Below are 11,326 nucleotides of genomic sequence, written 5' to 3'. Positions count from 1 at the left end.
AGTCCATAGTTTAAATAAAACATTAATCATATTCATGGTTTTATATGTTTAATGCCCTGAAGAGGGGAGATCTTTGCAACCCCCCGAGACACTTTGGCTTTTACCTGGCAATCTTAACGCCTTCATGACTAGTGATGTACAGTGTACGTCACTGGCATCGGGGCCGTTTAAACAGAAGCCGCCGGGACTCTGTTTAAACTTGTAAAGCCGACTGTCTTCCCCCTCCAAAAATTTGTTAGGAGTTTTAAACCTTCTCCCACTTCATCCAAAATGAAGGGAAAAAGGTTAACGTGACATTAGTAATATTATTGAATGTTCCGAAATAAATGCTTTCTTAAACGTCTTTACCTGGTCAAATTTGAGGTCTTCATACGATTGAAATGATCTTTCCATCAATGTCTGGACGCTGGGAACTTTTAGTGTTCCATCTCTCTCCACAATTATTTGATAGCTGTTGCTCTCTTGGGTCTTGCCATTACAACTGAAAATTGTGGAACCAAATGATATTTTAGTCCATGTAAAGAAATCTTTATTTTTTTTAAATAGATGTGAATGGGATCAGCTCAAATTTTTAACTTCCTGCTATGCATAGTTTATACATACTGTATGTATAGATGGGAGCAGACAGATAAATTTATTGGATATGTATAGTAGGCTGTGCTTTTTGTTAAGTAATTAAGTCCTAACCATAGTAAACTCTGTTTACTTGCCACATGGTAACACTGGAAGAAGGAAACTAACCCAAGGACCTGAAAGTGAGGAGATCTGAAGAAGCATAAGTGAACAAGTATGGCCATACTGGTCAATGCCCAACATTTATAGAAGGGAACTGTTCTGTTTATGGACAGCTTATTTCTATCATGAACATTACACCAATACCTAGTCCTGAGATGCAAATGTATCACTGTTTTACAACAGATCCTACAGAAGGTATTCTTCACTCATCTCTATTTCTTTTAAAATGGGCCTTATTAGGGGAGGTGGCAGGCTTAACTTGCAGGGCTGCATGTTATAAGAGAAAAAGTAAAGGCAGAAGGGGGCCTGAAGGTACGGTGGGAACTTCAAGCTGAACTCCAAGCATGTCAAAATCACCCCCCACCTACCCTCACTCTCCGAAACTCCACGTGAATAAATATGAATCACAGGAGACCTACCGTATTTTCAGTAGTGGTTCCACGGCAAGTACTTCATGTAATAAGGCACTTAAGAATTCTTCAGGATCTGAAATAGAGTAGGTGGCACATTAACATTATGATGTAAAAAATTCTAACCCACACCATCCAACCATCTCAATTTTATTGTGGCAGAATTAATTTTTAAGGTCCTCGAAGAACAAGGCTTAAAGTGACATTAAAGGCAACTTTGTTTTCCCCTCACCCCAACGTTAATTAAAGCACTTACCTTAAATGATGTCTCTTAATCAGATCTTCTTCTTTCCTGATGTTTTCAGCCTTCTCTCCAGCGCTGCGGCGGGTGTCCGATCCAGAGCTGACTCCTCTGGGCTTGCTGGCAATTCCTATCCCACGGTGTCTGCATGCGGGTGCACGCGTCCATAGACTTACCTTGCGTCCCTCCTCAAGTCCTGGCCGAAATTGTGAACAGCGCATGCGCGCGCCCCAAGATCTGCCCGAGAATTTTCACATTTTCAGACGGGAGCGTGCGGGGAAGACACAGGTAAGTTTAAACCGCTGTTTAAGCGTGTTTTTTTAAAAACTTTTTGCATATATCTACTGCTTGCTAGCAGTAGATTTATGCAAAAAAAAGCAGAGGGTTTAGAAACCCTTTAATAAAAAAACAGCCACGGCTTCCTTTAATAATGACTTAGTGTGGTTACTCTAAGCTAACTTTGTGTTTCTGGGGTTCAGCAATTTTCTGACTTCACATTTACAAAAGACTTTGACAAATTGCACAAATTTCGCACAGCCTACTTCTCCACTGTGCCGCTGCACTTTTCCACCAACTACCACTTCACTGGTGCACCACTGTCACCAATGTAACAGCTTATGTCCCCATGGAGTGTTGCATATGCACAATTTGCTATACGTGATATTGACAAGACCGTTGAACACTGTACACTGTGTTGTACATGATTTCTTTTGGAACTCAGTATTTCATTGAAGACCTTGACTGGTTTTCTGTAAAGACCACATATGCATATGCCTAGGGTCTGGGCTTGAAATAGTGCTTCTGCTCTTGTAGAGCTTCTTAAAAGGACATAGAGCCCATCAAATGAGGCCAGGTTGAGTCATATTAAGGGTCCAGGTGGCTAGGATGTAGTTGGCTTACTTGCTTGCATGTTTAAAGGGATTGTAGCTTCTTCTGTGTTTTTTTAGATACAAATATAAAAGATTTGCATGATATAGATAGCCTTACCCATACATGTTGTGAAAACCTTGTTTTTATGTGTATGTAATTTGTAATTATATATATGGACAGCCATATTTACATCCTGCTTTGCAGTGCTGCACCTTGAGGCTGCTTTAATAAAAAGATAAAATGGTAAATGTTCAATTCATTTTATAGCCAGCTAGGAAGGTGAACATTGTGTTCATCAAATCATTCCAAAATTCTGCTAACAGTCCTTTGCCAGGTAAAACCAAAACTAACCAAAATCTGATCTTTAAATGTCCAGAAAAGAAGAGGTCTTAGATTGCACGTTAGCAAATGTATAGGAAAGGCATATTTCAATGTTAAGGTGCCATGCATTCCCTAATTATATATCCATTAAAACTCAAGGAATGTATTTCAGTTATTGGTGATATAAGTGCCTGTAATCTACTTATAGGATCATCCCACACTCCTCTGTACAGCAAGACCAAGAGTAGAAGGTTATGTACATTGAGCCAATCAGGGCAATTTTATGAGGCATGTGAATTAGTTCCTTTTGATTACTAGTGCCTAGGGCAACAGCATCTGAAAATAGAACTTTGATGTTAATTGCTCTTCATCAGAAAAGTACGGATTAAGAATAATAGGCGCATAAGCTGCTTGATATATTTAACAAGAAATGACAGAGAACACAGAACAAACCTTTCTCGTCTGTAACAAATGAATCACATCGCAGCAGTTTTCTGAGCTTCATTACATTTTCAGCATGTACGAATCCAGTCCTACAAGGTGATGAGACATTAAAGATACTTGTCAGAGTCTCCAACATGTTAATGGTGCTTATATAAAAGCTCATTACACTATCAGAAAAGTGACAATAATCTCACAGAGAGAAATGTCCAATCTTTCCAAAGTCAACTAAAAAAAGACAAATGGCAAGCACACTTTCTAGCCAATTTGACAGCAATAGAATCCCCCAAAAAGCTTTTCATATGGCAAGAGAAGCGCAGAGAGAGTCATACATGGTGCTATGCATTTATCAATGTACATGTGTTATATGGCAGTTTAATGTTCATAGAGTAATTCTAAGATAATTCTAGAATGATTTCAGTTGAGGTTTGAGTTCACAGCCCCAGTAATTGAAGTGACAATGGGCAGATATTTGTTCCTTGTCACATCTTAAAGTGATACTAAACTCAGAAGTTAAATCATCTCTGAATTGGTGCTGACACTGTCCTTCCTTCTGGGGGGTGGCTACTTTTGTTCCCCATGGTCCCTGTGTGTGTTGTAAAGTAGTCACCGCTTCAAGCTTACTCCTGTGATGGACTACAATCTCACATTTAGTTTACTAATTGTATTGAGGTTGTAGTCTATCATGGGAGCGAGTTTGGATCGGTGGCTACATTACAACATGCACAGGGACCAGTGGTGTCACAAGGGGCGTGCGGCCCGCACCCGGGTGACACCATTGGAGGGGTGATACCAAAATGACTGACAGTCATTTTGGTGTCACCCTTTCTAAAAAGTCGGGCACTCGCTCATGGACCGAGAGCCCTATAATGTCAGGAGAGAGGAGGGGATCCGGCGGCATACCTCATCCCGCCGGGTGAACGTCCCCTCCTCTCTCTGCCGGTGTCCATCACTAAGACGGCCGCCGGCAGGCATCACTTAGATGACCGCGCATGCGCGATGACGTCATTGTGCATGCGCGAGAACATCACGGCGGGATGTCACCTGGTCTCGGGACACCCCTGACAGGGACCATGGGGAACAAAAGTAGCCACCCTCCAGAAGGTACAGAATTCAGAGTTGATTTGAGGACCTACAGCTGAGAAATACACAAATAGGATACATTTTTGTTAAGAGTTAAATTACTTAAGTGCTTTTTTTAAGATTTTAGTTCTGAGTTAAGTGTCACTTTAAGATGAATTTGTATAATTACTGTCCAAAGGACTAAAATGATCAACCAACAAAAGAAATATGGTTTTATGGTAAAGCATCTCAATGGATTAAAAGCTATAGTTTGACTTACCGAAATTGTCCCAAGAACCCAATAGTGCCTCGAAAAAATGTCACATAATTAAAACTGTGGACCCCTAAACACAAACTGACCTTCTGAGTGGGTTCACAATGTCTTCCCTTAGGATACGTTGCACTTTGGCATCACAGACATCTGGAGAGCGTAGGATGTGATCCAGAACAGAGGAGAAAGCAAACAGGCTATGAAAAAAAAAAATATATTATTGGAAACACAGCTTTAGGTTTGTGAGCATTTTAAGTACTAAGAGTTATTCTGAGGACCATACCTGAAAAGGGTGGTATCCAGGTAACAGGAGTTGTAGTGTCCCTGAATCCCATTCCTCTGTCCAACTATCTTCACTAGAACATCACATTCACGTATTGGGGGGTGATCCTTCAAACTGTCCTCCAATACACTGTGAATATCTATAGGGGGACAAAATGGCAAGAGCTCATTTTTATTTGCAAGATGCCTATTAAGGTAACAGACTTAGTCCACAAAGATCAACAGGAAAGGGCCATTTCTTACTAACAATATAGGAATAGATGACTTCTTGTTACAAGAAGTAGATCTTTAAGACAAGTGCCTGTTTTTATTTAAAGATAAACTGTCAGCAGTTAGAAAAGACACAAATGAATGCTGCTCTGTAGTCATAGTTACATAGTTACATAGTATTTGAGGTTGAATAAAGACATTAGTCCATCAAGTCCAACCTATTGGGATCTAATTCTAGGAGTACCTGTACCCCTGTATATTACGGTCCCTTAAGAAATCATCCAAAAGTTTCTTGAACAATTCCACATTATTTGCTGAAATCACTGTAAGATCAGACCCTAACTGATCTTACTGTGAAGAACCCCCTTCGCCCCTTGTACTAGTAAAGTGCGTTAATCACACAGTCCCATGGGATTATTGAACTGTACCACGCAATCGCACCTATTGTGTGTTCCTCCGGTGTGGAAAGTGTATTGCATTGCTATTAATTTGAATGACACCCCAAACGAACCTCCCACCCAGTCCGATCACCTGCACCCAAATGCCCGGTACTGCAATGCCGCGCATTCCTATGCAGTGCAACTTGGGTCGCGACTTAATGACCAAGGACAAATGTGGGTTCTGACACAGGTTGAGAACCACTGGTGTAAAAGATAAGCCAAAATGATGTCAATACCTGCTTTGGAACTCCTTTAATTTAAAAAAAAGTGCAAAGGGGAAGGGGAGCACCATTTTCAACCAGAGTTCTGCTTTAAATTCAGTGCATGCCATAGGTTCAAAATTTAAAAACAGTCACCCATTACTGGCTTTATTGGACACAGCCGGAGTACAAAATCGAAATAACAATTAGAACAAAATAATTTCTAGTTCTGGAATGACAGATGTATGCAAAAAAAAGGAATTATGGTTTAGGCTATTTAAAAAGTAATAACAGTTCTAAACGCCTTGCAGCTTACAGTGATGTAAATAGGCAATTAGAGGCTAATTATACCTCAGCACGTGTACAGCTTTCTCAGGGAGTGAAATACCTGTTCCATGGAATGACAGTGACATGATGTGACATAGATGGGATTCTGGGATCGCTTACACCGACGTATATTTTGTGTAGTTACATCATGCAAATTGCTGTACAAAAGAACAGGAACATATTCTTCTTCAGTTCAGGAATCTCCAGCGGTTTCCAAAATAACCGACGTTTCAGCCAATAACGGATATACCATTCACTATATATCTGTATATCCTTTTTTTTTTTTACAACATTGGTTTTAGGATGTTGGGAATATTTATTTTTCAGACACTGAAAAATAATACCGGGGGTAGTCAGTCTGAGGCTGTTGCCTTAAGCATCATCTCTGGTGTGCTGCACAATGCTGCCTCCTTTCCGGCCAGAGCATCCCAGGTCGCTAAGATGTGGGTGGGGAGATGTGTAAGGGCCACACACATTTCCTCACCCAACTCTTAGCAACCTGGGAAGCTCTGGCTGCCATCCCGCCCAGCTTCTGGCAACCAGTGATGTTACTGGTTGGTGAGAGTTGAGCGGAACACCAGCCAGAGCATCACAGTTTGCTAAGAGTTGGATGGGAGATGCAGAGCAAGAGGGTGGCATCCCTCTCGGGTCTGGAAGCACTGTCTCCTCTACCCACATCCCAATGCTCTGATTGCATATATCTCCGCCCCCCACTGGTGGCAAAAAGGCTAGGGACACCACTGGGTGGACAACCTTGGCACTTTAGCTGTTGTGGAACTACACATCCTATGAGGCACTGCAAGACTCTGACAACCACAGGCATCACTCCCAGAGGCATAATGGAATTTTTAGTTTCACGACAGCTGGAGTGCTGAAGTTACCTACCCCTGCACTAGACTTTGGAATATAAAGATGATCTACTAGTCTGCCTTTTGTAAGAAAGGGGTAACCGAACAAGTAGATCAATCCATAAAGGGGAGACAAGGGGTGCATTTTGATCAGTCCACCAAAAAAGTGATGCTTTTGTTGTAGGTAGAGCCTGGTAGGATTATATGGTATGATCTGAATTGAGGTCTCGGACCCCATTCTGGTTATAATAAACAGATTATGTTGATTGGAGCAACATTCACTATATTTATTCCCAGATAATTTTTGTACAAGTCATTCTGAATTGAGAAAGCTAGTCGAATGACCAGCGAAACGCCTTCAAGAAAAATACAGCAAGTCCAGTTGCCTTGATTTATTTTTTACAGGTATGCCTCGAGTCATGTATTATTTTTCTCTTTTCCTGGCTGGAGAGGTCAATTAACCCAGTAAACCTCTTTATGGCCAACTTAAATTTCATGCAGTCTTGAAACCTCACCTTTCTCATCCAGCCTGTGTCCGAAGTCTCTACATTGTGGATGACGCTGTACGCTAGAGCTGACTGCCAGAACATCACCAGCATCAATCTTTATCAATGGTGTGACGTTACTATTGCATTCCCCATCCTGCAACATAATAATGTGTATCTTGGTTTATACAATAAAGCATAGCAACATAGAAAATTTAGCAACTTTTAAATCCAATCTGTAAATAAAGTAAAATAGAACCTCACTGAAAACTTTTTTTCTAGTTCTGATATAGTGAGGAAGGGTTTGAATTCCTGTTTGTACCCTCACTGGGAGGATTCAAAGAAACTTAGAAGAGTTACGGCAGAAAAAGACCAAGTGGTCTATCCAGTTTGTGCTTTTTTCTTTTTTAACCTGTTTGTATAGATCTATGCTTGTCCCAAGCATGTTTAAATTCACTCACTGTTAACTGACTTATTTCCTCTGCTGGAAGTCTATTTTAAGTATCGACTATTCTTTCAGTAAAATAATACTTTCTAAGGATAGTTTTCATATGTATTATCCTTCACACTTTTAACCAATTATGTTGCCCATTTCTGGACTTGTAAGTAAGGTCTCCTGAAATTGACACAGAATTCTAAATGAGGTCTAACCAAAGATCTATTTACAGGAATCAAGACTTCCTTGCTCCTGCTGGTGATCCCTCTAGTGATACATAAAGATCTATATAGGGGAGTCTAGACCTTCTTCCTCCTGCTGGTGATCCCTCTAGTGAAAACTAAAGATCTATATAGTGAAATCAGGATCTCCTTCCTACTGCTGGTGAACCCTCCAGTCATAACTACAGATCTATATAGGGGAATCAGGATCTCCTTCTTGCTGCTGGGGATCCCTCTATTAATAACTAAAGATCTATATAGTGGAATAAGGGCCTTCTTCCTGCTGATGACCCCTCTATTAATAACTAAAGATCTATATAAGGGAATCAGGACCTCTTTCCTCCTCCTGGTGATCCCTCTAGTGATAACTAAAGATCTGTATAGGGGAACATATAGGGAGGTTTTTAGTACAAAGTCAATTTTACTGCATATATATTTCTGTTTAGGCTTTAAACAGGACTATTGAAAATTGAAGAGGAAGGCATTTGTATAATTTTTGCATCCTGGTTTAGTAATGTTTTCTTTAAACCTTTCCGTAACGTCATGCATATCAAGTTGCTGACAATATTTAAAATATTTATACAACAAAACTAAGGTTAAAAATAAATATATAATATATAGTAGTAGTAACAACATTTAACATTTCTGGATCAGACATCTCCTTCAATGTTTGGTTTTGTTGTAATATTCAGCAGGGATGTTATATTACACATTTAAAACAACGTTTTTCATTTTCTGAAGAGTAGCCAGTAGGTGATCCTGAAGTTTAAAGCTAAACTCCGGTATAAGCAAATATTATCTAAAAACAAGAAGCCTGTGTACTATTACTGGAATCTTGGTGAGCTTTGTGTATTTCTTCCAGATATGTGCAGTAATCCAGGGTGAAATGTTGCCTCTGTGCAGGAGCTTCCTGTAATAAAGACCGGTCACTGCTGCTCTCTGTCCTTGTGCAGGGTGACTGGCCTTGTCTCCTTCCCAACCGTGGTTTTCTGCAGGCAGCCTGCAGTGGGCGGCGCCTCCTGGGTCCCTCCCACAGCTCTGCTCTCTGCACAAGCTATGTAAGGCACAGTGATGTCAGTGCTAGTTTTACAAGTTAATATCTTGGCTGTCAAATGCATTTGGTGCACACAAAGTTGATGCACTACTTTTTTCCATAACACCGCAACGCAAGGTATTGCAATAACATGCACACGGCTGCCAGGAGGTGCGTTGGGGTGTACTTTCTGGGGTCAGTGTTGACGGTTGCTAGGATGCTGTCGGCTGCACAGCATCATCAGTTGCTAGGATTCTATCTCTTTCACAGCATCAATGGTTGATAGCATGCTGTCAGCTGCACAGCATCATCAGTTGCCAGGATGCTGTCAGCTGCATAGCCAACCGCATCAAGGCAACAAATGATGCTATGCACCTGGCAGTGTCCTAGCAAGCAACAATTCTGTGCAGCCCAAACAGGCACTGATAATACAGTGTCCAATATGAACACTCTGACTTCAGTGCCGCCCCCAACACATCTCCAAGTGATAAATGCATGTTTCCAACAGGTTCAGAAATCTGTTGCTTGTTGCGACATTTGTTAGATTTCTTATAAGCATCTACGACACTCTTGATTAATTTTAGGTGCTGTGTTTGAGAGGACTGGGAGAGTGACATGACATGGTCCAAATTCTGTATAGTTACATTTTGGGATGTATGTAGGTGACTGTAATACAGTGGTCATATACATTGTAAAGCATAGTAGAGGGAATTCATAAAAAAAAACTGGAGAAGATAGAATCTGGAGCAGTTGCCTATGGCCACCAATAAGCATCTATCATTCATTTTCAAAGCTTAACTGAACAGACTGAAGAGAGAAGCTGTTTGGCTACTATCTGGTCCAGATTCTGTCTGCTCCGGTTTTGATCATTTCCCCTCAATGTAGCACATACTGTAATTTAAATTATAGTCATTGCAATTTAATTACTTGATATTTATGCATATACAATGTACTTACCAGTAACTGCACTTCTATCAACAACTTGGTAAGTTCACAGAGTCCCGATTTAGCTGAAAGTTCCCAGATAGCGATGGCCACACCCACTGCGGCATAACCTTGGTACCTGACTTTGACAACGTCACTAATTTGTAATCCGCCGACGGCAGCAAATAACTTCTCGTTGGAAAGGAGATGAAGCCGTCTTGGTAGTGACCCAATCCCGTACAAGAAGGCGCAGTCTCTCCTTCCCAGAACATGCACAGCATTCCTCCTAAGAGATACTTCTGGGCGGGATGGAAGATCCAGGATACGCCCACGAGTTTGCTCGCTGTCTAGGAAGACACCTACGGACCCCGGGGCCACTTTGTGCCTGCCAGTCGTAAACTCTCTCAGGACAATAAATGCCTTCCGAGGCTTGGGTGCTGAATTCATGCTGGTCACTGTGGCGACACCTGGGGGGTATAATTATTTTAATTTTTTTTGTTTGCCAGATATTGTACATGAAATAAATTGCATGTAGGTTCAGTTACATCTCCAATTTTGTTTTCTACCGATTTCTTTTGAGGTTTTTTTGTGTGTTGAAAGGAGTCTGCAGTGTAGGAGAGAAGGAATTGCTAAAGAAGAGAAGGGTAGGAAGTCAGGTCTGGCCCCTTTCCTAAAGTCCAATTCCTGTAGAAAAGTATTTTTCTCTCCATCCCTTCCTCACACCCACCTCTAACCCATCCCATCTAGGTCCCTCACTGCCACTGTCTCCCGTTGGGCAGGCCGCAATTCCAGCGAAGCGATGGCGCCTGAGAGCAGAGGGTTCATCTATGGTAAATGGCGCCTATGGCAAGCACTGAAATTGTACCTCTGTCCAAACATCTGATACCCCAGTTTTGGCACACCCAGGCACACACATATGCACTAGTGCTGCTGGAGCAGTAAGGTTGGTGCAGAATAAGGAATGTACGGTACAATGTACAGAATGAGGCGGCATGGTATATAACATGTACAACGTGGTGTATAGAATAATGCGATTTAAAATTGGGAATATGCAGCAGGAGCTGGACCAGTATAGGAATATACAGCATGGCATTTGGAAGGAGCTGGAGCATTATAGGGAATGTACAGCGTCGCATATGGAATGAGCTGGAGCAGAATAGGGAATATACAGCATGGCATTTGGAAGGAGCTGGAGCATTATAGGGAATGTACAGCATGACATATGGAAAGAGCTGGAGCAGTATAGGGAATGTACAGCATTGCATATGGAAGGAGCTGGAGCAGTATAGGGAATGTACAGCATGACATATGGAAGAGGCTGGAGCAGAATAGGGAATGTACAGCATGGGATATGGAAGGAGCTGCAGCAGTATAGGGAATGTACAGCATGGCTTATGGAAGGAGCTAGAGCAGAATAGGCAATGTACAGCATGGGATATGGAAGGAGCTAGAGCAGAATAGGGAATGTACAGCATGGGATATGGATTTCCCAGAACATGCACAGCATTCCTCCTAAGAGATACTTCTGGGCGGGATGGAAGATCCAGGATACGCCCACGAGTTTGCTCG

The 11,326-nt window shown here is 41.6% G+C and overlaps 1 protein-coding gene across 1 annotated transcript in view; it reads right to left on the bottom strand.

Moving 5' to 3' along the window:
- LOC108786800 (ubiquitin carboxyl-terminal hydrolase CYLD-like) overlaps positions 1-10,221 on the bottom strand; it is a 19,909-nt gene extending 9,688 nt beyond the window's left edge. Inside the window, exons 1-7 of the mRNA XM_018556174.1 lie at positions 9,791-10,221; positions 7,174-7,300; positions 4,635-4,773; positions 4,441-4,548; positions 3,031-3,110; positions 1,155-1,221; positions 349-481 (exon numbers count right to left, since the gene is read on the bottom strand). Coding sequence (XP_018411676.1) covers positions 349-481; positions 1,155-1,221; positions 3,031-3,110; positions 4,441-4,548; positions 4,635-4,773; positions 7,174-7,300; positions 9,791-10,204 — 1,068 coding nt within the window. The 5' untranslated portion in view covers positions 10,205-10,221. The remainder of the gene's footprint in view (positions 1-348; positions 482-1,154; positions 1,222-3,030; positions 3,111-4,440; positions 4,549-4,634; positions 4,774-7,173; positions 7,301-9,790) is intronic.
- Positions 10,222-11,326: the final 1,105 nt, after the last annotated feature.

This window comes from Nanorana parkeri, unplaced genomic scaffold, assembly GCF_000935625.1.
Source record: "Nanorana parkeri isolate BGI_ZX_2015 unplaced genomic scaffold, ASM93562v1 scaffold227, whole genome shotgun sequence".
Taxonomy (NCBI): domain Eukaryota; kingdom Metazoa; phylum Chordata; class Amphibia; order Anura; family Dicroglossidae; genus Nanorana; species Nanorana parkeri.
This window is presented reverse-complemented; position numbering and strand designations above follow the sequence as displayed.